Source organism: Podarcis raffonei, chromosome 17 (assembly GCF_027172205.1).
Source record: "Podarcis raffonei isolate rPodRaf1 chromosome 17, rPodRaf1.pri, whole genome shotgun sequence".
NCBI lineage: Eukaryota > Metazoa > Chordata > Lepidosauria > Squamata > Lacertidae > Podarcis > Podarcis raffonei.
The window spans coordinates 37,706,391-37,732,446 of record NC_070618.1 but is presented as its reverse complement, the minus strand read 5'-3'; the positions used below and the strand labels follow the sequence as shown (position 1 = coordinate 37,732,446).

At 47.8% G+C, this 26,056-nt stretch overlaps 1 protein-coding gene across 5 annotated transcripts in view; it reads left to right on the top strand.

Annotated features, from left to right (window-relative positions):
* The window catches only part of PLXNA3 (plexin A3), an 85,951-nt gene that overhangs the window by 9,331 nt on the left and 50,564 nt on the right, over positions 1 to 26,056 (top strand). For all 5 annotated transcript variants that reach the window (XM_053371975.1, XM_053371972.1, XM_053371974.1 and 2 more), the window contains exons 3-10: positions 178 to 360; positions 8,172 to 8,300; positions 9,496 to 9,596; positions 11,253 to 11,376; positions 13,479 to 13,629; positions 15,458 to 15,557; positions 18,307 to 18,421; positions 21,112 to 21,312. In XM_053371975.1, coding sequence (XP_053227950.1) covers positions 178 to 360; positions 8,172 to 8,300; positions 9,496 to 9,596; positions 11,253 to 11,376; positions 13,479 to 13,629; positions 15,458 to 15,557; positions 18,307 to 18,421; positions 21,112 to 21,312 — 1,104 coding nt within the window. The remainder of the gene's footprint in view (positions 1 to 177; positions 361 to 8,171; positions 8,301 to 9,495; positions 9,597 to 11,252; positions 11,377 to 13,478; positions 13,630 to 15,457; positions 15,558 to 18,306; positions 18,422 to 21,111; positions 21,313 to 26,056) is intronic.

The window sequence follows — 26,056 nt, the reverse complement described above, 5'->3', positions numbered from 1 at the left end:
GCTGATGGAGCCCAACATCCTCTGGATGGCCACAGATTCCCCATCTCTGCTCTAGAATATAGGAGTTGCTGGGGAATAGAGTGCCATTGTGCACCCAGCTCTAGCTCTGTCGTGCAGGGAAAGGGCACCCAATCCCCTTTGATGTTGACTCTCGCCTCCTTGTCTCCCTGCCTCCAGCCCATGCAGATCAATGGGAACTTCTGTGGGCTGGTGCTGAACCAGCCCCTCGGGGGGCTGCAGGTCATTGAAGGGCTCCCGCTGCTGGAGGAGAAGGCCGAGGGGATGGCCAGCGTTGCTGCCTACACCTACCGTGGCCACTCGGTTGTCTTCATTGGAACGCGTGCAGGCAACCTCAAGAAGGTGAGATGTTCTCCTTCGGTGTATGGAAAAGGGGTGGGGAGGGAGAATGTGGGAGAGTGGAAGTGGTTGTCTTCACACAAGTGTGGCTGGATTCCCTGGTTCAGTCCCCAGCATTTCCAGGCAAGGAGCCTGTCTGCAATCCTGAAGAGATTCCTCTCAGTGTAGACAACTCTGATTCAGGCAGCTTCCTATGAGACATCATGGTCTTAATCTGAGCTGGGTCTGTGTAAATGAATTAAAATTCCTCAGAAGCCTCCCCTAATCGGGACCATCCTCTCTGGCACAGCTACTGTATTTTCTAGAAGAGATTTCTGTTACTAGTGGGGGCATGCTATCATTTTACCTTCACCAGGAAAAATAAAAATGCATTCTCCAACACGGTTTATGTGGTCAGGTCTTCTCCTTCTTTCCAGAACAGAAGGGCGTATCTTGTGTAATCTCATCCAGAACTCCTGTGTCACTGTTAGAATTTTAAACAAAAGTCAGTGACAGGCTGTAGAATGTGAGTGATGCATTGGTTGAGACTATATTTTTCTGTGCATTGTGGCCACATATTTTGAATACCTCTGTCTATTTGCTGAGTGCCCTATTCTCATCACTGCAATCTCCCTAGCTGGGCTCCACACACCTGGGCTGGCAAGGGTGGAAGCAGCTTCCAGGAAATCTTAGGCACCCGCGTGCATTTCTTATTTTTAATTAATTTCCACTTCTGGTATCACATATTCCACTTGCTGTGCTGAGAGTTGGGCAAGAAAGTGCCAAGAGAATAAAATTAGTTTATGCTAGGAGCTGCATGCTCAGGAATTGGGCCGTGCCCCGTGGGATGCCAGGCAACTGTCCCACACCTCTCGCAATTACACTTTGAGGTGGGGAGGGGGTTGCAGTGTGGAAACATATCTGGCAACAGTGGTGGACAGACTTCTGTTTCATTGGATTTCTTACTCCTCCTCCTCTCCGTGACTCAGAGCAGGATACAACAATATAAAAATACAATATTAAAACCAGTTAGAACAATTTTCAATCAGAAGAACCGGGTGGGTCCTTCTATTTCAAGTGTCAAAGGTCCAGGTAAATTGCTGGTTACTGTCTCCCCCAAAAAAACAACAGCCCATAAGCCTTGACATTTTAGATCTAGCAAAATATTCTAGAGGGGCATCTGAACTGGTATGCAATGCCCTTTCTCTTTATGGAAAACCTCTTCTCTCAACCCAACCCCCCAAGCATTGCCTGCTGTGCAGTGGGGGTGGGAGAGAAGCCGTTGTTACTGGCAGCCCCCACCCTTTGCCATTAGTTGCCACTTTGCAGAGGCTTGTGCCCAACAGACCTGGCACATTAAATATTAACCGGGCGGCGCATGAGCTGGCGCACCCCTCCTCCGTCTAGCTGGGCCAGGGGGGGGTGGTTCCACGTCTGAGAGAGCAGCAGAGCCAGATGGAGGTTGTAATTGTGCACTGTAAAAGAGCTGGAGGGGTCAGGGGGGTGTCCAGGCATTGGGGTCGCAGAGGCTGAAGCTCAGGTAATGTTGCCTGGTGGGGCAGATGCGCCAGGGTTAATCCTCCCCGCTTTTTCTGCATGTTCCAACCTGATTTGGTTGCCTTTTGCAGCAAGTGTGTGTGTGGTTGGTGGGAAGGAGATGTTGCTGGCAGACGGGAGGCACGCGACCTAAAGCCATAAATTATCCTCAGTTAGGTTCAGGGTTCCCTTTGTCACCAGGATGTGGCCCCATAATTTACTTAAGGTAACATCTTCCATCTCTGGAGCATGTGAAGTCATAATGTGTTTCCTAGCTTGTACAGAATGCTTTCCCCTCATCATCTGTCTGCATCCCCTGCATCTGTCCGTCTCTCTCTCTATTTTATGTTATTATTTTCTCCCTTCCTCCCTAAACAGTGTCTTGGTTGTATGTCGGCTTTGGTTTCAGTCTCGCTTTCTTGCTGTGTCTCAGTCCGCACTGGACAATTGGGCTCCTATCTTTCTCGCTCTTTGGGTTGCCTACCATTTTAAATTGGTAGGCCTTTTCGAGGTGCAATGTGGGTGCTTCTCTGATTCTGGAGAAAACCCAACCCCAGCCGCCCACTCCAGCTTTCTCTCTGTCCCGTGCTGCCTCCCACCCCCCACCAGCTGTGGGGTCAGTTTTGAAGTGGAAGGGTCCTTGGGAGCGTACGGGGCGTCTGGTCTTTGGGGCTGGTGGCCTGGAATTGAGTTACAGCTTGTTGTGGTGGGGGAAGACGGAGAAGAGAAATGCTGTTTAAACTCTTGAACCCCTGGCAGGGGGCATGAAGGGAGGTCACGACCCCCTTCTGTCCCTCATGCAAACGGTGGCGATTCAATTAGGATGGCAGGAGGCAGGGAGGTAGCCCCTCCGTCTGCCTCTCCATTCCCAGATCCCCCTCTGCCGCCTTCAGTACACTAATTGCCTTGTTGCTGTGCAGCCTGGAGCCTCACCCAGGGGTGACCTGCCTGTTCCCCCAGTCAAGTCTGAAAAGGACCATTATCCCGTTCCTTGGGGAAGGGAGGAGGACTCCTATCTGAGTCTCCAGCTCCACAACTGCACTGACCCCCAGGGGCCTGGTTGGTTTGTGGGGGAGGCTCAATGGGGCTTTGTTGGCCAGGATGAAAGCTCCTTTGAGCAATCTCCCGGGGGCAAGTGTGTGTGTGAGAGAGGGGGGGGGGATCTTCCCCATTGTAGGTATTTTCTTCAGATGTGGAAAAGAAGGCATCCTTCCGTTCTGCCCCTGGGCTCCACCTTAAGCCCATGAGGCTACCACATCACTCCAGGGCAGGGGGTAGCCAGTGTGGTGCCCGTTTGGTTGTTGCGGACTCCCATCAGTCCCTGCCAGCATAGCCACTAGTGAGAGATGATGGGAGTTGTAGTCAAGCAACATCTGGAGGCTTCCTCCACTCTAGAAGATAGTTCCACTCAGTCTCCCACCACCTGTCCTAGGGGCAACTTGTCTCTTTCCCAGACCACACGCAATGGGCACTTCTAATGGAGTTGTGGTTGTGTAGTGTGGTGGCAAATCTTGAGCATTATGAACCTGTGAGGGGGGGATTCACTTCCTTCTGTTGCCTCTCCACTGCCCACTCTTCTCTCCCCTCCCAAACTTGCCAGATGCCTATGAGGTGATTTTGTAGAGTTTGCATAGGTTCCAAGGACTGTACTCAGTGCCGGATTTACATATAAGCTAAACAAGCTATAGCTTAGGGCCCCACTCTCTCGGGGCCCCCCAAAAATTGAAAGAAGAAAAAACCCCTGGATGTACATTTCCAAAATATAAGATAAAAAACAAATAAAATAAAGCCCACATACAGCAACAGTGTTTTGTGTTGTGTAGGCTCCTATAATGTAAGTCATGGGCTCTGCCTGCTATGTAAAGGGCCCCATTACCTTCAGTAGCTTAAGGCCTCATAAACCCAAATCTGACCCTTGACTGTAGTCTTCCCTTTTTTACTTCATACTTTTTAGGAGAGCTTCGAATAAAGACAATCTATGTTTCCTTCCCTTCTGTTTCTGTGTCTGTTTTGGAAACATAGATGCTTGTGACCCAGTTGTCCTTATTTATTGGGAATGTGGTATTTTATACCTGTTCTTGGCAATTTATCGGTGTGTGTTTTTTTCACATTGTAAATAAGCAGCGGAGTCTCTCAAGTTTCACCCCCCAACCCCAGGTCTCCAGGAGCTGTGTTTACCCTTCTCTGTGTTTATACATGTGTGCTTCTGCACAGAGGGACACACACAGAGCTGCCGAACCTCTTCCATCCCTCTCCCATTACTCTCTTTCCAGATTATAAATGTTGCTGAATGCGATTAAGGCTGCAATCCTTTGGGGATATCGTGGGTCTGACTTCTGAGTAAACTTCATTAGGGTTGCTCTGTACATTCTCCTCATTATAGAATAGCAGCAAACAGATCTATTTCATGATTGAACTTTTATTGGGTTTTAGAAGGAGGAAATGGTTCTGCTCAGTTTATTCACACACCGCTTTGGAAGCCAGTGCAGGCCAGGCTATTTATCGAGGTTATTTTTAGACTGCTTTTCAGTCCTGTCAGATTCCCGAAGTACGGATACAATAAAATATGTTAACAATTCAAAATAACATTGCAAGGAGGGAGGGAGGGAGTGGAAAGAAGCAGCCCTGCATGGGATTTACTGGTCAGGGGAAGGGCCACTATCCAAGCCTGGAACATCTTTCAAGACCCAGGTAGGTAGGAAAACGATCGTGGTGGGTGGGGTAGGGGAAAGGCACCTGGAGTCAACTTCTACCCCCAGAGTTCTTCAGCCATGGGTCCCCAGGTGTTCTTGGGCTACAACTCACAACACCCCTGGCCAGCGAAGCCAACAGTCGGGGTGATGAGAGTTGTAGCCCATCAACATCTGGGGACCCAAGGCTGAAGAGCAGTGCTCTGCCCTGTTCCTCCGACCTCTTCTCTTTCCGCTGGGCCTTCTTGATGCTGTCTTTGAATTCTAACAACACTTCACGGGAAATCCAGGTCATAGGCGAATCAATTATATCTAATGTTTTGCACAGTGTTTCAAAGTTATCGTTTTAAGATCAGTTTGGAAACCATTAATATTGGGCTGGCTTGACCATGGAGCTGCTGGGCAGTTAAGTGGCTCAAGCCATAAAAGGCCACATCCCATTATCAATTTCAGAAGTGTTCTGAAACTCTTAAGGAAGAAGCATGCATCCTGATGGTTGTGGGACCAATTCTGGCTGTTGCAGAATAACCGAATGTTTTTTCTTTAAAATAGAGGGGTGTTTTGCCTGTACATCATTCAGTGCAGGGGTGGAGAACCTGTGGCCTGCCAGATATTGCTGGACTCCCGACTCCCCGGTGGTCCGGGATGGTGGGAGATGTCATCTGACAAAATATGGAGGGTCACAGGTTCGCCAACCTGTCCCAAAAGTTCAGAATGCTATTTTTAAAAGTCATACCACTAAATGCTGTATGTACTGCAAAGTAACATGTCTTTCCTTTTACCCATTCAAAAATACAAATGTCAAATAGTTGAGTAACTGTCAAAATCATTGACTTTTGGTGTGTTTTTTAGTAAAGTGGATTTTAAGAAAACATAGTGGAAGCTCTTTGGGACCACTGCAGGGTTGAAGAGAGGGACAACATGCTCTGTCTGCAAAGTGACATTAGGCTCTAGGCCACATTTCAAGCTCTGGGGCCATTTTGGAAAGTGCCTTGGAAGTTCCATCTGGGCTCTGTGAGAGAGTATTTCCTGGGTAATTTGCCAAATGCATACTGTACAACTTCCCCTGTGATATGCAGCTAGTAGCTGGAAGTGAAATATTTTTGCACAAAGTGGTCCAAACCAGTGCTAATGGGGGGTTCTGCGCACAGTGGCTAATACAGAAGATTAAATGGGTCTGTGCCTTGGTCAGAGGAAGCTTGTGAGGAAGGGGTTATTAGATTTATGAAAATTCTGAGGTGTTATGACTCACTTCCAGAAATTGTACTAAGTTCTGCTGTATGACTTTTGAATTTACCAGTAACCATATTAGTAATTCAGATTTTTTTATTGACTTTATTATTTGAAGTATCGAAATAAAACCAAGATAGTAGTCTCTATTTTAGCTTGCAAAAGCGACAATGTCCCTTGGAAAAACAGCCTAAGACAAAGAAACGGGAACATTAATCACAAACTCCCTTTTGCATGGAAGAAATTTTGATTAACTTCTGCAATTCTCCTCTTGTGTCCAGATCTTATGCCTATTTTTAATTTGCAAAGCCAAGCAGAATGACAAAATTGCAAAGAGCAAGCTTTCATAGAGCAAAATTACTAGTTCGGTAGCAGCACAGCGGTGGTTGATCCTCTGCCCCTTCGGAAGCCCTAACAGCTAGCTCTGGTTGGGGCAGCAGGTGGGGGCTGCTTTAAAAAAATATATGTATTACCTTTTTCTTTTGCTGCATCAGTTCCAAGCTCATACAGCTGAATGGCTGTGTGAGATCTGGCCCATCAGAGGATGCATGGGGGTTTGGATCCCGCAGATCCAAAACCACTGGTGCCTTGCTCCATTTTGTGGTTTTCTGCTACTGTAGATTGAGAACTGCTGTTGATGGGTGCGCCTCCATAGCGGCAGAGGCCTACAGATTCCAGTGGATGGTTGCTTTCACTTCATCAGGGTTAGGATTGCACTATCAATTTTGCTAACAAATAGAAAATGTGTAAAAAAAATAAAATAGTTGAATTGCTTCACACAACACCTCTCCTTCCCCAGTACCAAGTCCTACTGCCATTGCTGCTACCACCACCCACCCACATTGCTTCTGTGGGCAAACAGTAGTCACTAGTCAGTCTCAGGGGGCTAGATTTGGCCTTGCATCCTTTGCACTGACCCTCTTCAGCAGGACTGCCATGCCTGTAGAAGATTCAAATACACGTGCTTAAATATATATGCTGCAATATCGTTTTGAAGGTATCCAGCAGTGGATGCACCTTTGAATCTCTTTGCTTTGTCCCTCCCAAATTGCAAACTTAAAAGTACGCCACCTCCCTTTAAATAGGCAGAGCTGTTAATCTTTGGAGACTCCCAAATGTATAATTCGGTGTGGGGTTTTGTGCATAGCACAGACTGTTAGATTACTGAGAATTTCAGCAGCTATGTAATCCAGACCCTTCAAAAAACATTCTTGTGGTGCCTGATTGCTTTTTCAGTACAAAATTTCTCATAAACTTTATACTTCAGGGCATGTAGTCAACTAGGCGCATTTATTTATTTATTTATTATTTATTTATTTATCCATCCATCTGTCCATCTATTCCCTCATTCATTCCCTCCAGTTTTTGCCATTCCAAGCAGCTTGCAAGCTAGGTGCTTTACTGAGTCCAAGGTTGCCTGCCACATGTTGCTAGTGGATTTCCTTTGGCATTAGTGAGGCACACTTTGTGCAGGTATACTACACTGGGAGGGGTGTTTACAAAGATGAAAGCAAATACTATTTTCATTTGACAAGTGGGGAACTGTGGATTAGGGTAACAATTAGCTTTGGGGTTTTTTGTTTGTTTGTCTGTTTGTTTTTAAACCACTCTTCAAGTGATGAAGGGTGCGCACCCTTCAGGGATGTGTGTGTGTGTGTGTGTGTGTGTATACAGACTGAACCTTTGTTGTGATTTTTAATGCATGCAGCCTTCATAACTTTCACAGGAAAATGAATGCCTGTGGTATATGTGCACCAGCACCAGTATACAGCACCCGAAATATGCAGCCGTCTTGGAGATGGTGGTTTATCCAGCCAGTGTATGACTGAAATTTTAACCCAGATGCACTACTCTTTTCAGCAGGCTCCATAGTTTGGAATAAACATTTGACCACCAGGTTTAGGAGCTAAACCTGCAAAAGGTTTTTGTCTTCGGGGGGGGGGGGGGCTTCTGAATTTCCTGTACCATAATATTATGCTGCTAATTCCTTCAATCTCATGGTTCACAGTTCCTCCAAGGAAACAATATCCCACTTCTGACACCACATACAAAATGTTTCCTTATCAGCTCTGTAACTCCCTGTGGCACAAAATGCTCCACTATATTTGTCTGTTGCCCTTAGAACAGATAAAAACGTGAGGTTGAGAGCATGACTTGCTACAGTGCCACCCAGCGAATCAGAAGAGTGCCAAACTGCAATCTGAACCCAGCTTCAGGCTTTACCCTACCACACCTTTTTGTTTGCCAACAAAGCCCAGTTTTTCCAAACCCCCTCAAATACTGGATTGTGACCTGAGGAAGCTTGTGGTGGTGAGAAGAGAAGACTACCCTTTAGACTTGGCATATAAACAGAGCTGCTCATGCGCTTGCACTCCTCAGGTGCGTGTGGACAACCCCAAGGAGGCCCATCTCTACGAGTCTGTTCCTGTGATGCCTGGGGAACCGCTGCTGCGTGACATGGTCCTGAGTCCGGACCAGCGCCATCTCTACTTGCTCAGCCAGAGACAGGTCAGCCTCAGGGAGAGGGATGGAGTGGCTTCTGTCACACTGCAGCTGAGAGGACAGGCCCCTAAGGGGGCCACATTCTCTTGTGGGCAAATTTCCAGGGGCCACGTGACAGTGGTGGGCGGGGCCGGAGGCAAAAGTGGGTGCGGTCAAGGGGAAAGTGGGGTGGGGCAACAGGCCTGACTTTTACTTTCCTACTACATTTCAAATCACAGGCAAGGAAGAGGTATTGTCAGTGTTCAAAAACAGGGCAGAGGCCCTCAAGGAAGGCATGGAGGGGTGGTGGGTGGGTGGGGAGAGAGAGCGAGAGCTGTAGAGCTGCATAGCTGCATTTGGGCCCTGGTCCTGAGGTTCTCCACCCCTGATCTAACTGGTACTGTTTTTTTAAAAAAATGAGCCGGACCTTATGCTGGAACATGAGGCGATGAGTGCAAGAAGGCTTGTGAATAATTATTTTCCATCAGAGTCATTTCTGAGCAATTACAGCCACCAGCACCCAACACTTCTGGGGTTAGAGAAATGGGTCGTCCCACTTATATAAGACACATCCCAGACACATTTTTTTTGCACTCAGTGCTAAGAGCAGGGCAATTTGACTCTGCATATATTTCACTGTGTTTAAAACATGCCTATTAAGAGGAACTAGTTGATATTTTATCCTTCTAAGAGGGGAGGGGAAATCTCTAGTGCATTATTGGGACAACAGGTGGAAAAGGGGTTTTTGGGGTGTGTGTGGTTCTTGGCAAAACTTCTCTGGAGAGACAAGATCCCTAAAGCTGCAAAGAGGCAAAACCTGTTGTTTTGTGGAGGAGGGAGCTGTGAAATTTGACATTTTGAATGGAATCACAGTGCTGCCTGTGAAACAGGATCAGATGCTGAGGTTAAGAGTATGATTTCTGTGGAAGAGGCTTGTAGGAGTTGTGGCACATTGTGGGGTTAGGGCTACTGTGCAGAGCTGCCAGCTTTCCCCACTCTCTTTATCAGAGTATTGTGCAGTTTAACAGCAGGCAGAAATTCAACAGGTGCCTTCCCCAGTACCAGAAACCTGCACCTGCTGGATTTTGACTTTGTTGTGGATCTGCTCAAGGCACAGACGCTTTGCTGGAGGAAGCGGTGGAGAGGAATAGCAACCCTGATACCTCGTGATTCTGATGAGGAGAAGGAAGGCCTTGTCTAATTATTTAGCCCTTCCCCTCAGGTGGTCCGGCTCCCCGTGGAAAACTGTGAACAGTACTCGTCTTGTGCTGAGTGCCTGGGCTCCAGAGACCCACACTGCGGCTGGTGCGTCCTGCACAACAGGTGAGAGAATTTCCTAACACGCACTGCCCGCCCCCCGGAAGAAGCCTTGTACAGGCTGGCAGGCGAAGAATCCATGATCCGACACCAGCACCCCCTTCCCTCAAAAATGCTGCTTTATTTTCCCGCCCGATGTTGGGGGATCAAGTAGGGAGGTGGCAGCCCAGTGTGAGACCCCCTCTCTCCTCCCTCCTGCTGTGGCCTCCCTCCCTCCTCCTCCCCCTTATCTAGGCTCTGCAGGAGCCTTAATCCTATTAAATCTGCCAGCACTGAGCTGACTGGGAGGAAGAGTTAGAGGGGGTTTTGGGGAGGGGGAGAGGGAGAGGGGAAAGAAGAAGAAGATAGCAGCGGTTGTCCCTCCAAGAGAGTGGGAGGTGGTGGGTTTTATTTCCTGCTCTCCTCCACTCCCACAACCCATCACTCCATGGCATATTGAGCAAGGCAGCAGGGGGGAGAGCATGGGGTGTCTTCTGAGCCCCCGCCCCCATTGAAAGCAAGCTTGAGTTTCATCCACCCTGCAGCAACAATGCCTCCTGTCTCCCCTGCGTTTTATATCCCCCCACCCTGCAGGAGGCAGAGCGGAGCCAGAGTGGGTCGGGGGGAGGAGATGGGGCAGAGGGCAACCCCACCCTGCCAGCCACGGCTGTGTCTCTGCTAGCAGATGTTTCCCTCCTGCCTTTACCCTCCCTCTTCCCTCCCAATTCCCTATCACTGCCTCAGCACCTGGCGCAGCAACTTGCACCTCCTAGCTTAATATAGAATTATGTGATAATACTTGGAGGGGGGTGAAGAAAGAGTGAGAACGGAGGTGACACCCCCCCCCCCACACACAGTAGTATTGGGTTTGGGGAGTGGAGAGGGAGAGAGAGAAAGAGAAATAAGAAGTAGTGGGAGCTGCTGATTCTCTTAGGACTGCTCCTCCACTCCTGAGCCAATTCTTTCCCCCCACTTGCAATCCTCTGCTCTCTGAATCAGCCACGAAGGGAGTTAGGAGAGGGCAGAAAATTCCTCTTTCCACACTACCCAGCATGGCCTCTCTCTTCCTTGACTGGCAGTGTGAGTTTTGCTTGCTCGCTCGCTTCACTCTCCCTCCTGCCAACCCTTCTTGGGGGGTGGGCAGCATTTCACTCTAGCCTCCCTGAGCCCCTTGGAGAGGAAGGGCGGGATATAAATCTAATAAACAAACAAGCCCTTCCTCAAGGCAGGCATCTCCATCCCCAGATCCCCAAGCTCCTTTGGTTCCTTCCAGCACTGACAAGCCTAACAAGCCTCCAGGGCCTGGAGCGGAAGCAGTAGCTTCCTCACCCCCCCCACCCCCCCACGCGTGTGCACACCTAACACACCTGAACTGCTGAGCCTTCTCTGGCTTCTCTTTCCACCCCCATCTCCCTTGCCAACTTTTCCCCTGCCAAAAGCTCCTTCCATGTGTGCTGCTTTCTGTTGCCAGACCAGAAGATAGTCTGCTCCACTGAGTGCTTTGATAAGAAGTTTTGTTCCTCTACTAGCAGGTCCCTGTGAGCTTTTTCTCCCCACACCCAGCCCAGCCCCATTGGTGGCAGCAGTGGCCGAAGGCTATGGAGAGGGACAGAATGCAAGGCAGTGAAAGCATCCTTTGCTTTCCCCTCCTGCCCAAGCTGCCTTGTTTCTGTTGCCGCTCAGGTGTTGCAGGGAGAGCGAGTGTCCCCGCGCCGCAGAGCCTCACCGTTTCACAGCATCTCTGACTCAATGTGTGCGGCTGCTTGTTGAGCCCAACAACATCTCGGTGACAGAGCCCAGCATTGTGGTGAGTCCTGTGTACACCCCTTGCGCCCGCCTGGATTTTTGGCTTTTCTTTCTCCTGTGTTTCTTTGGCAAGGAACCTCTCCTGTGTTTGCAAGTGGTGAAGCGGGAAGGTATTGATCCTGCCCCTCTTTCTGAGGAGGGGTCCTTTCCTTAGGCTTGTGTTCTCTGAATAATATATGCCACAGTGACACATACCTGAGCTACATCCCGTTTCGATTGCTGTAACCTGCTGTATGTGAGACTCTCTTTGAAAAGTGCTAAGAAACTCCCAGCTGGCCCAAGAAGCTCCAGCTAGATAGTTGACCAGAGCTGGTTAGATGGAGCAGACCCTTCCCTTGTTCTACAGCAGCTCCAGTGCCTACCAGTCTGTTTCTGGGCACAATTCAAAGTGCTGGCTAGGACCTGTAAAGCACTTCACAGTTTACGCCCAAGATATCCGAAAGGCCTCATTGCCTCATGAACCTGCCCAGGATTTGAGATCTTTGGGGGGAGGCCCTCCTCCTGGTCTTGCCACCCTCACGGGCACACGTGGTGGGGATGCGGGACAGGACCTTCTGGGTGGTGGCTGCACCCAGACAATTTTGGAACTCCCTCCTTAGAGAAGCTAGACTGGCTCCCTCCTTGTTGTCTTTCATGGGCAGGTGAAGACCTTGTTTCAACAGGCTTTAGAGAACTGATTGCTTTTAATGAGGGAGCTGGTGCTGTACTATTTTTGTTGTGCTTATCTGTATGTTTAATAATAATAATAATAATAATAATAAATTTTCATTTATACCCCGCCCTTCCTGGTTCAGGAAACCAGGCACAGGACGGCTAACAACAAATTTAAAACACTTGATTGATGCAACAAAAAACAGCATAAAATACAGTATAAAATGTGAATAACAATAATTTCAGAATTCAAAAATCAATTTAGGGGGAAAATCCATCCAATAAACATTAGATGATCACCAGGTTTAACACACAGCGCCATCCACGTCCCCTAAGTCTAATTAGAATATAGAAAATTATGTTTCCTGCCTTTTTCTTTTGTGTAGGCAACAGGTTAGGATGTTAATTCTTATGGAACAATGTAAATACTAGGCTCAATTTCCTAGCCTGGAGTTGTATTCACAACGCCCTTTGAAGACAGTCATCAGACAGTCTGCTGGCAATTGTTTTCTTTTATGACTCACCAACTACATTGACTATAGAATTATTTGCAAACTGCACCAGTAAACCAGCTTAATTGGTTGAGCCCCACAACTGGTGTGTGGCAAAATTACCACTTTCCTTCATCACCATTCCAAGCTCTGGTACCAGCTGTTCAGGTTTGTACCCAAGACACTCTGTGCTTTATGCCAATTGGGGCCAAGGCCGTGTGGCTGCTGGGACTGCAGAACATGTTATTGGCCATACAATCCAGATTCATAAGGATCTTATCTTTATTTTAATTTATTTAAGAAAGCATGTTTCTAGCCCTTATGGTTGTCAAGATATGCTTGAAAGGGAGTGACGGGACACCTAGTGGCATCTCAGAAGCCAGGTGAGTCACTGAATAAGGTTTCCAGCAGTTGGAGGGCAGGCCTTCAGTGCCCTGCATAGCTTCTTGCTTTGTGCCACCCAACCCAGCTCATAGAAGCAAAACTAATTTTTGCAAAATACTAACGTTTGCAGAAAGTGTTTTGCGAACTAAGATAATTAGACATGGAAATTTCTTCTTCACCTCTATAATTTATGCATGCTGCAGAGTTATCTTGTGGCATAAAATGTGTCAGGGGGCCTGTAGAGCACGGGTCACCAATGCAACACATGCACCCACAGAAGGTTTTCTTGGCACGCAGAAGATCTCTTTCCCCTCTCCTGCCCTGCTGAAATTCAGCTTGAACGAAGCATTCTGTTGTAGCCAATAGAACAGGGGGCAGAATGTCCTTGATTGCAGTGTGTGCGTGGTGCCCATGCCAGTTTATCCAGTTTGCAAATGTGCTCATGGGCTGAAAAGTGACCCCTAGTGTAGAGAATACACACACGGTGCCCTCCTCCTTCCCTTGGATATAATTCCCAAACATTTTTATCTGTCTAGTGACTGTCTAGTGACTGTCCTCTCTTGGGCTGTGTTTCCAGCTTCAGCTTACTGTCCACAATGCCCCAGACCTGACGGCCGGTGTGATCTGCTCCTTTGAGAGCCTTGGAGAGAGCGAGGGGCAACTGCAGGTGGACGGAGGGATCCGATGCCTTTCTCCTACATTGAGGGATGAGCCCCCTGGGGAATACGGTGAGCGCTTGGAGGTGGGGAGGGAAAGTTGGTGAAGCACAGTGGTTCTAAGAGACTGAGCTATGAGCTGGGAGGAAGTTTCTAATCTGCAATGACATGCTACCTAGGTTTGTTTTTGTTTTCTTACACATTTCTTTATTCTCATTTTGTATTTTAATGTTGTGAACTGTCCCATCATCTTTGGATGAAAGGCAGTACAATTTTTAAAATAATATTAATAATAACAGGTGGCTATGGAGTAGCCACTGTCTATCCTAGCCCCCGACTCCCCACCTTTTTCACTGTGATACGCAGTAACACTGACCTGCTTTAAAAGGCACATCCACGCAAGACATTTAAAGCATTATTTAAAAGGATGCCTTATGAGGAACGGCTAAGGGAGCTGGGCATGTTTAGCCTGGAGAAGAGGAGGTTAAGGGGTGATATGATAGCCATGTTCAAATATATAAAAGGATGTCACATAGAGGAGGGAGAAAGGTTGTTTTCTGCTGCTCCAGAGAAGCGGACACGGAGCAATGGATCCAAACTACAAGAAAGAAGATTCCACCTAAACATTAGGAAGAACTTCCTGACAGTAAGAGCTGTTCGACAGTGGAATTTGCTGCCAAGGAGTGTGGTGGAGTCTCCTTCTTTGGAGGTCTTTAAGCAGAGGCTTGACAACCATATGTCAGGAGTGCTCTGATGGTGTTTCCTGCTTGGCAGGGGGTTGGACTCGATGGCCCTTGTGGTCTCTTCCAACTCTATGATTCTATGATTCTAGGTAAAGGACCCCTGACAGTTAAGTCCAGTCGCAGGCGACTCTGGGGTTATGGCGCTCCTCTCGCTTTACAGGCTGAGGGAGCAGACAGTTTTTCTGGGTCATGTGGCCAGCATGACTAAGCCGCTTCTGGCGCAACGGAACACCAAAACCAGAGCAGTGCACGGAAATGCCGTTTACCTTCCCACCGGAGCGGTACCTATTTATCTACTTGCACTTTTTGGCGTGCTTTCGAACTGCTAGGTTGGCAGGAGCTGGGACCGAGCAACGGGAGCATACCTCATCGCGGGGATTCGAACCGGTGACCTTCTGATTGGCAAGCCCAAGAGGCTCAGGGTTTGGACCACAGCGCCACCCGCATTCTTATACCACCTTAATCAGTCATGGCTTCCCCCAAGTTTGCAAAGCGTGGTGGGAGTTGTTAGGAGACCGTATTCCCTGCAGAGCTACAGCTTCCAGAGTTCCTTGGGAAGAGTGACTGATTGTTAAATCACTCTACAAATTGTAGCTGTGTGAGGGAAATCGGGGTCTCATAAAAGCTCTCAACACCGTTAACGAATCACTGGATTACTTGGGGGAAGCTATGGCTATTCAGAGTAGTATAAGAGTGCTTTAAATGTATGGTGTGCTTGTGACCACAGTGTCATAATGATTACAACGCTATTTTGTATGTGAAGCACTTCAGAATGTGCTGCATTTGCTGCTGCTGCTGCTAAAATGGAGGAAAGGTTGGGACCCAAACAGCACTTCAGCAGGGGACCCTCTTTAAATCATGAGCTTGCACTCATGGGCTGAGCTGTTAAGATCACTCAGTACAGACTGGCTACCACTCTGGTGCTTCCTTTCCCATTTGCAGCTGGAGGTGTTCAGAAAATGGTAAATGAACAGAAGTATTCCCTCTCCGCCCACATCCAGACACAAACTTTGTAAATCGGATGCTTTTGTGTGGAGAGAGGAGCTTCATCTGCTTTCCTAATTTTGAGTGTGTAACTTCAAGTTAATGTAGAATGTGATCTTGCAAACAGATGCTTACTGATCTCTCTCCTTTCCACACCCCCCCCACCAACTCAGGTGATGTTCGCACTGTTAGACTCCGACTTCTCTCCAAAGAGACGGGGGTTGAATTCGCCAGCACTAATTTTGTCTTCTACGACTGCAGCCTTCTGCGCACGTGAGTTTTGACCCTGGGGCCATAATCTCCCTTCTTCAGACTCCAGACCTGGTCCCAGCTTTGAGCAACTGTCCCCTCGCCCCAAGAAAATGCTCCTTAGTCTTGATTTCTTCCCTTTAGGAAGAGTTCTGATCTGGCAAACTAAAGGCCTATCCAGCCAACATCCTGTTGCCCAAAATGGCCACCCAAACGCTCCCGGGAGCTTAAGTCTTATCTTACCCATAAAGCACCCATGTTGCATGCCTTTTACTAAGGACGTCTATATGACATTACATTTGTGTTGTAAATTGCCCTGTGGTCTTCTGACGAAGGGCAGTATATAAATTTACTAAATAGTAATAATAATAGTATTCTGCTGGGAGCTGCCCAGAGTGGCTGGGGAAACCCAGCCAGATGGGCGGGGTATAAATAAAATACTACTACTACTATTACTACTAATAATAATAATCTGTGAACTCCAGCTGGGGAGCCAGGTCCCACGACTTGCATCATGGGCTAATCTAAAATGGGCGACCCAGCCAGATGGGCGGGGTATAAATAATAAATTATTATTATTAAATTATTAACATAATAAGTTTTGATATATGCTGAAAGCCACCCAGAGTGGCTGGGGTATTGATGATGATGATGATGATGATGATGATGATGATGATGATAATAATAATAATAATAATTTAAATATATTGTGAATAAATAATCAGTGGATCCCCAAATGCATGTTTGGGTTAAAGGTGGGTCCCTGGTCTGAAAACAAGGAAGAGATCTAATGTAAAGGCTGAGTTGTTACCTTTTCCCTCTTCAGCAAGTGCTCCCCCCCCCCCCGAGGCTTCCTTCCACCATCTTTTACAGCAGTGTTTCCTAAAGTGGGTGATACCGCCCCCTGGGGGGCACTGGAATGTTCTGGGGGGGCGGTAGTAGCCTTGGGTGCATTTGGGGGGCATTGGATAAAAATAAGGGGGTAGAAGCATAAAGAAAGGAGAGAATTTTGGAAAATGATTTGTACATGATGCTTACCGCCAAGTTGGTCACCGTTGCAGAATGGCGACCACGCCTCCCCTGGATTCAGCAGGGTTTTCCCGGGCTTGTCTGAACACTTTTTGGCTTCATCCAGACCCGGGAAGTGGATTGCAGCTATAGTACAAAGGTTTTTAATTGCATTTCCATCATCATATTTAGTGGAACATGGCTTCAGTGTGGTCACAAATCTGTTAACTAAAAAAAGAAACTGACTGCAAATAGCTAATCATGGTAATTTGAGAATGCTGCTGACAAAAATAGAGTCCAACATTAATAAATTGATAGCAGTGCACCAGGTTCAGCCTTCTCATTACTATTATTTTTAATATTATTCATAATTTTTATTTTCATATTATCCTTCGTTATCTAATTTTTGTGTGTGTAATGCAAATGTTACTATGGTTGATTTTAATAAATTTATAATTACAGACTTCAAGGTGTCTTACTTACAACATCTTTTTTACTATGTTGTAGCACGCAGGTAGAAATATAGATACATAAAATAATGCACATTTGTTACTGCATCTTTCTGTTTCTTCTGTTAAAGAAGATAGATTTCCAGGGGAAATTTTTTTTAATGAAAAGGATGGCGGTAGGCCAGATAAGTTTGGGAACCTCTGATTTACAGAGCGTCACCAGAGTACAGTGGACGCTCAGGTTGGGAACGTGATACGTGGGGGATGCACATTTGCAACCCTCAGTGTCCGCAACCCGCAGCACCGCATCTGCGCACGCACAGGTTGCGATTCGGCACTTCTGCACATGCGCAAAGCGCGATTTAGTGCTTCTGCGCAAGCGCCAAAACCCGGAACTAACCCGTTCTGGTATTTCCGGGTTTTGGCGGTCTGTAACCCGAAAAAACGCAACCCGAAGAATCTGAACCCGAGGTATGACTGTACATGATGCTGAACACAATAACATCAGTATGTATGCACACACACTCTCTCTCACACACAGCCCCAAAGAGAGCCAATTCAGAATATTTCTGCAGGGGAGAGGCAGGAACACTTTCTAGGCTTTAGTCTCAGAACTCCTCTTGAATTGGGGCATCTGAACCAATGCAAAGGATGTCTGAGCATGTGCAGAGTGCTTTCCCTTTTACCAGGACACATAAGCAGCTCTATTTGCAGCAGGGGTTTGGTGGTGGTGGGTGGGCTCTTTTCAGGCCAGAGGGTGAGAGCGGCTGGGCGAGTCGGGGCCTTGTTCGCCTCTTGTTTTTAGAAACAAAGCGCTGAAGGTGCCTGTGCAGCAGCACTCGATCTGCCGCCTTGCTTGTCCTTTCTCATGGCTTGGCACACGCTTCCTTCCTTCCTTGTTTCCTCACCCCCACCCCCCCGTTCTAAAATAGGAAGTCACATACAATCTCTTGTTTAATTTTGAAGAAGCGCTTTCCCCTCTCAGTACTGGGGCACCCAGCCTTATACACCGCCAAGTCCATTTGTGGCAATGGCTTCAGTCAACATTCGCCCCCCGGGCTTCTCTCTGCAGCAAGCAGATGGCTTTGGCAGGACTTTGGGAGCTGATTCAATCAGTGTCCCTCCCCCTCCCCCCCTTTCCCATGAACTCCATATCCTCAAGCAGAACAATGGCAACAGGGAATAAAAGGTCCAGGAAAGAAGGGGGTGGGTGGCTTTTGTGGGACAGGGTACATGTGGGTGTACACCTGTTGTTGTTCTTGCTTCTTCTTCTGCTGTTTCCCTTTATTGACTTTTTATTTCCATTCTTCCTGCAGATGCTTGTCGTGTGTGAGCAGCCACTACCCTTGCCACTGGTGTAAATATAGACACACTTGCACCCACAATGTGGCCAAGTGCTTCTTCCTAGAAGGGCGAGTCAACACCACAGAGGTGAGAGCAGTCCTGGCAGTGTAAGGTGTTCTTTACTCCCTCTTGCCCCGCTACACCTGCCTGCCAGGCCCTGGAGAGAACCTCCAGGCTTCATTCAGGGATACCAATACGCCAGCCACTCCAAACCATGCCCCCTCTTACCCTCCCCACTCAATGTAGTCCCCTGCAACCTCCCCTTTGCTTGTTAGAGAAATCCATAGGAGTTTGTATGGTGGGTCTGAAGCTTCCTCAATAATAATAATAATAATAATAATTAATAATAATTTATTTTTTAATACCCCGCCCATCTGGCTGGGCTTCCCCAGCCACTGTGGGCAGCTTCCAACAAAATATTAAAATACCGTAATACATCAAACATTAAAAGCTTCCCTAAACAGGGCTGAGGGACGCGGGTGGCGCTGTGGGTTAAACCACTGAGCCTAGGACTTGCCGATCAGAAGGTCAGCGGTTTGAATCCCTGTGACAGGGTGAGTTCCCGTTGCTCGGTCCCTGCTCCTACCAACCTAGCAGTTTGAAAGCACAACAAAAAGTGCAAGTAGATAAATAGGTACCACTCTGGTGGGAAGGTAAACGGCGTTTCTGTGCATTGCTCTGGTTCGCCAGAAGCGGCTTAGTCATGCTGGCCACATGACTGGGAAGCTGTACGCCGGCTCCCTCAGCCAATAAAGCGAGATGAGCGCCGCAACCCCAGAGTCAGCCACGACTGGACCTAATGGTCAGTGGTCCCTTTACCTTTAAGAGTTGTGAGGTGGGACAGAAAGGTAAAGGTATCCTTTTACCTGACTGCTGAATGATATGAAGATATGAAGACAACATATCTTCAGATGACATGAGCTCTAGAAATTTTATTTGAAATGTGAACAGAGAATTGAGATTTGTGGAAGTCTAGATTGTCTTTAGGCTGTTTCCTGTGTTGTAGCCTGCAAGCGAAGAGCTGTTCTTCCTTGGACGTTTTAAAGCAGACGTTGGATGGCTGCCTGTCATGGATGCTTTAGCTGGGGTTGGACTAGATGACCATTGGGTCCCTTCTAATTCTATGATTCTGCCATGGGATCTTTGGTACAAATGTACGTTTCCACAGACCAGGGAATCCCAAGCAGTCAGAGGAAAGTCAGCAGGTGGCAGATCGACGGCATTGGCAGCCGATAATAGCACTAAAGTGCCTGTGCTGGGGCGGGGGTCTGGATCAATGCTGGTGGGGGGCAGGAAGGACCAGGGTATTTGCTGGGAGTGGGGCCAGTCGCTCATAATCAATCGTCTGGCCCAGGCGGCGGGATCAATAGACCTAGAGACGCCCGGGGCTCTTTGTGGGTAGGTAATTGATAGCAGCTCCCTTTGAGGGGCCAGCGCTCGGGTTGCGGTCGGATGTGGTGGCTGGAGCTGGGAGTGGCCTGGACAGCAATCTCAGAGGCTCTGGGAAGCAGAGCATTCAGTGTAACAGTTGGGGTTGAATTAGCACTGGCAAAACGGGTGTGCGCTCGGGAGGACCTGTGTGTGTGCGCTCGCTTGCGCATGCTGCACACTAGAATCGAGCGAGAGAGCGGGGAGGGAACTTAGTGCTTCGCTCTTCTCTGCTGGCCCTGCCTTTTGTCTTGACCCCATTGTCTTGGGTCTGGACAGGAAGTTGCACCCAGGGCTTGATTGTTCTCCAGGTCAGGACCACATTTCCTCTATTGCTTCCTGGCGTCACTGCCCCCCCAACCTCCCTGCTAGCCATGTAAACAGAGCAGCACGCCTCCCCCCACCTTTCCTTTGGTACCAAGGAGCAATTAACTAGACTCTGGTTTCCATGGCAACTCAGAGCGCCCAGCAGGCTCTTTCATCTCCATCTTTCTCCCGCGGCTGCCCCAGGCAAGAGGAGGAGGTGGAAGGCAGACTCCTGGGTTTTATCCTGTGCTCAGGACAGGGGTCTCTGGGGGTGGGAAAGGTCATGTTTTTGGGGTGGGGGCAGAAAGAGCCTCAGTTCTTGTGGTGGAAAGGGTTGTGTGTGGAGCCAAGGTTGCGCCCCTAGTAATACTTGGGAATCAGTGGAATGGTAAGCCAGTGGGCTTACTTGTAAGTAAGCCTGCCTGAAGCAGGCGGGGGGGGGGAGCTACTTCTCTCCCTCCCACATGCCCCAGTCTCTCATGTCTGCTATTTCAAATGTACAGTGGTCATAATTTAGACCAAGGGTCGACAAGGCTTACCGGGCATGGGCTGGATCACACCCACGGAGATTCTCTGTGGGCCGGGCCGGCACAGCGTGGCACCGGAAATCACATCTGCACAGTCTGCGATGCCAGAAATCGCTTCTGCGCATGCCCAGATGCCAAAAATCGCACCTGCGCAGAAGCGATTTTTGGCATCTGGGCATGCGCAGAAGCGATTTCTGGCTTCGCAGACATGCACAGATGTGATTTCCAGCATCTGGGCATGTGCAGAAGTGATTTAGCGCAGCACAGGGCGACTCACTGAGCGGGCGGCTCGGTTTGGAGGCGGCGCATGAGCCGGTTAAGCGACCCTCATGGGCCGCTTCCGGCCCATGGGCCTTAGGTTGCCGACCTCTGATTTAGACTCATATATCTCCTCTGCTTTCAGTCCTGCAGTGGCAACGTTCAAAAGTGCATGGAAACAGTACAAGAAGTTGTGTGTGTGTCAGTCAATGTGTCATTTTTAATACCCCATGCAAATGCCTTGCCTCTCTCCTGTAGGGCTGCCCTGAGCTGCTTCCTGGTGGCGAGATACTGATCCCAGTGGGAGTGTTGCAACCCATTACCCTGCGTGCCAAGAACCTTCCTCAGCCTCAGTCAGGACAGAAGAACTACGAGTGCGTCCTGGGCATCCAAGGCCGGCAGCAGAGAGTCCCAGCCGTGCGCTTCAATTCAAGCAGTGTGCAGTGCCAGAACACCTCGGTGAGGCAGCCGCACATTTTACGCCTGTATTTTGAATACCTCTTTCCCATGTTCCGCAGCATTCTGCAGCCGCGAAAGCTGGAAACATTGGAATGGAAAAAAGAGATTCAGTGTCTCACTGTTCTGGGGCTGCCACCGGTTTTTCTTCCCTGTGCTTCACTTCCCCTGCTTCTTAACAGTTGTAAAATGCCTCCTTCTGCATCTGTGGCACAATCTGCACACATGTTTTAAGGGCAAGGACCAGAACCCATCCCAACTGATGATGTTCCAGTGGTTGGAGTGTTGGGTTCAAGCCTTTGCTGTTGACTTGTTTTGACACACCATCAAATGGCTAACTTTCTTGGCCTCAGTTGTCTGTTCGTATAATGGTAATAAAGGTAAAGGGACCCCTGACCATTAGATCCAGTCGCGGATGACACTGGGGTTGCGGCGTTCATCTCGCTTTATTGGCCGAGGGAGCCGGCATACTGGGTCATGTGGCCAGCATGACTAAGCTGCTTCTGGCAAACCAGAGCAGCGCACAGAAACACCGTTTACTTTCCCGCAGGAGCAGTACCTATTTATCTACTTGCACATCGTGCTTTTCAAACTGCTAGGTTGGTAATAGTAGCCTAATTAACAGTATTGTACTGTAATGATGAATAAGGTGCAAAACACAAAGTGTACACTGAGCGTTAGATTGCTTACATTTTTGCATATGAGCTTTAGCACGCTCCCAAAGTATAAAAAGCATCCCTCTTTTTTTTTTTTAAAAAAAGACAGTAACTCTCTCCTTTGTGAACCCCCATACCATCCCTGACCATTGGCTATGTTGGCAGGAGATGAAGAGAGTTGGAGTCCAACAACATCTGGAGAGCCACAGGCTCACCATCCTGCTCTTGCCCCGTGAGTAGAGTTGCCCAAACCCATGTATGTTCAGTGAGGTAGGAAGGTTTGCCAGTGAAACCAAATCAGGGTGAACTCCCAACAAAATTTAACAAACTGGGCTGCAAGCAGAACTGCAGTTTAGGGTTAGTAGCTAGAGAGATGCATGTTGGGTCAAAATACATAAATAAAATATAACCGCATAAATGATGATGGACTAAATTGACTGTGAGTATCTAGGAAAGAGATTTAAAATCACAGTGGGAAAATGTACTTAATACTTCACTGTAGTGTACAGAAATAGTGGAAAGGGGGAAGGCTAATTCGATGTTAAGAACTGGCAAAGGGACTGAAAATAAGTCTGCAACTACTGTAGTACACTGTGTGGAGTTATCACTCCATCTGAAAAAGGACATCACACATCTGGAAAAGGTTGAGAAAGGACAACTAAAACATTAACTTGACTGAAGCACAAAGCTAAAGGGGATTTACAGAAGAGCTTTATAAAGCTAACTATAAAGCATATGGATAGTGAGATTTCCCTTTTCGCTCTCAAATAATTTTAGAACCCAGTGAAATTCAGGGCATTGTCAGCATTTGAGCAGTATTTAGTTGTTAGTCCATTTCCCCTTCTTTCAATTAGACTGTAGTAGTTCATACCTGCACTTACTTGAGTTTGTATATTGCGAAGCAACTTTAGTCTTTCCTGTTCATACCTGTAGGTGTTCTCATTTTTGGTGTTTGTCTCTGCCTTCTAATTTCTTGATTCTATTATGCCAATTAACTACCATCAGGGCATGTACATAGATAGCTGCAGGTATGCTGCTGCTGTTGCTGCTGCTGCTGCTGTTTAAATCCCCAGCAAGAAGTTGCAAAAGCACACAGGCAGTTGTAAATTCTCAGTGAACACTTCTGTTGTACTCTGGGCTTTATTTTGAAAATCTGAGGGATCAAAAGAAATAGCCTTAGCCCCGTGTGTGTGTGTGTGTGTGTGCCTGGCTGCTTTGTCCTCTGTTCAAGAGTGAAAGTAGTTACAAGCGCAGCTGGAAAACACGCGAAAATATTGAGGCAGTAGTAGGCATGGAAAGGGGAACAGAAGATGATTATTGATCCACCCACCCAAAACATCAGAAGGAATAATCTGCAACCCAAGTGAAGCAGTTTGGAGCCCAGTTTCCCCCAAGTTGCCAGATTTTCCCTTACTGAGTAAGCCCAAATTTTACAGGTGGAAGGCGTTGAGAATGACATTATTTGAGGGTAATGTCAACTGGACTACACAGATTAAATGGCAGCCCAAACAGCTGCAAGAACATATTATGCCCTTAGAGTGTAGAAAGTGGGGATGGGGGTGAGTGAGGGAGACTGTTTCCTCCTCCTCTTGTAATACTGGAATTCAGGGTAATCCAATGAAATAGATGGACAGTAAATTCAGGACAAACAGAAGGAATTGCTTCTTTGTGTAATGCATAATTAACTTGTGGAATTTGCTGCCACACGATGTGGTGATAGCAGTTACGTTAAGATGGCTTTGAAAGGGGATTAGGGAGATTTATCCTCCATGAATTTATCAATGGCCACTGAATGACAGTTGCTGGGAGCAACTGCGCAGGAGGGCTATTACTTCCACGCTCTGCTTGTAAGCTTCCCATAAGTTGTACCACTGTGGGGATGATGGTGCTGGGCTAAATCAAGATGCTGGACCTTTAGTCTAATCCAGCAGGGCTTTTGCCTCTTGAGTGCCGGGTGCTTGACGCAAGCGAAAGGGGAGAACCCTTGCTTTCAGTGCCTAATGAGCTGCTGCCCTCATGGAGTGCCTTTGAACTCCCAGAGGCATCTGGCGGATTGGCTGGCTGGCTGGCCGGCCACTGTTGAGTAGTTCCTGTGTTGTGAGATTTGGAAGTGTAAATCGAAATGAATAATGATTTGAACTAGCTATACTAAAAGAGTGAAGAGAAGCATGCAGATTTATCCTCCAACAATCCTTAGTTTTGTAGGACCCACTTCCAGAGCTGGCCAGAGTCAGGCCCACCACCCTCACCTTTACTTCCTAATCAAAACTGGCTGTGTTTATGTGGGGCGTCCACTGGAAGCTCCATCGAGGTTTCCCTCTGCTGTTTATAACATAATACTGCACTCTGTAATCCTTTCCCCGTGGCTATTATTAACAAAGGTTGGTTCTCTCCCCCCCACACACATTGGACCATTTGTCTTCCACAAAAATTAGGAGTGGAATATTGGCAAATTTGGGTGAGTGGGCAAATTGGAAGAACTTTCCCAATGGGTGTGGGCTTACCCTATAGATGATGAGTCCCATATTACAAAAGAGACATTGCCGGGCTGGGCTTCTGAGGGCAGGAGAGCTATTGGTTGAAGCAGCAGCAAAGCTTAAACAAAAAAACAAATTCTTGGCCACTTCATGCTTATGATAAACCCATCCAGCTGAAAGTTCTGGATTTTTACCTGTCCCAAAGATTAATGCCATCTTTGGGGTAATGTGTGTGTGTGTGTGTGTGTGTGTGTGTGTGTTACCCCAACACCCTGAAAGTATCAAAACCATCTGGGCTATTAATGATTTCGGTCTGCAAACAGGGTCAAGAGAATTCTGGCTGCTGTGCAATGGAAACAGGGCGAGCATCCTCCTTTTTTCAGTGCTTCTCCTTGGGGTCCAGATACTCCTCTTTCCCCCCCTAGCTGCTGCCCCTTGCCTATCCAAGACCACCCAAGTTCCCATATCAACGTGCCCTTGAGTCTGAGATTGCTGAAATTAAATGCTTAAAGTTGACCCACGGAGAAGGAGCTGTCATCTAAGACTTGACCTAAGACTATACTCAGTCTGCCCTCTTTGCCTGCCTTTTTATTTGGCATTCTTTCAAATAAAAGAAAGAATTGCTGGTCAGTTTCCTCCTCCTTAGACTCAGTTTTGCCCTTGTAGAACTCGGCAGGCAAGATGATGGCGTCAAAACTAGAATGAGCTGGTTCTGTCTGTCATTGGTGCTATCTCCACCCACTGTTGGTCTCCCTGGCTTCCACCCTACTAGTCTTGGTGGGCACAGACCACCACAGGTTCTACCTCCCCTGTTGGAAGTAGTATGCTTCTGAATACCAGTGCCTGGAAATCACAGGTGGGGAGAGAACTGTTGCACACAGGTTCTGCTAGCAGGCTTTCCATAGGCTTCTGGTTGGCCCTTGTGAGCCCTTGGACTAGATGGGCCATTGGCCATCAGGGTTCTTATATTCTTACAAAGGACCAACCTGGCTTGCATTTCCAATCCAGATGAGGCAAGCTAGGCTAGCTCATCTTAGTTATGTCCTCCTAGAATCTCGTTTAAGTATCAAAAGGAGGTCAAATAGGAGGATTTATTGTAGTCTATAAGAGTTCCATCTTCCTCTCCAGAGCCTTCATTCTGAGTGTTTGTTGGGTAGTTGGAACACAACAAAGGTTAGTGTACTGACCACTCAGCTTGCTGCCTGATATTTGCCTTGCCTGATTTGAAGGAGGTAGTCTTGGATTTTTAGTGGCGAGGCTCAGGACCTTATGGCAACCACGAGAACCACCAGGCTATTCCCAGAATGTTTTGTACCCAATTCATTTGATATTCTTCATGTGATGTTCTTTGTTGAGGGTGAACTGATAGCAGTCCTCGGGTTGAGGGATTTCTTGGCTGTTTCCCAGTCATGGGCAGATCACTTACCTGGTGGTGACTCCAGTCCTCTGCAAGAGGGGAGTGAGAATGGGGGCAAGGAGGTTGGGCCAACTCCAAAAGCTGATGAATCCAAGCAGTTTCCTGACAGCCCTTCTCCTGGAATACAGAGGAGGTTGGGGTGATGAAGCAATAGGGATGCTCGCTGGAATGTGAGTGGAGAGGAACTTGGAATGAGA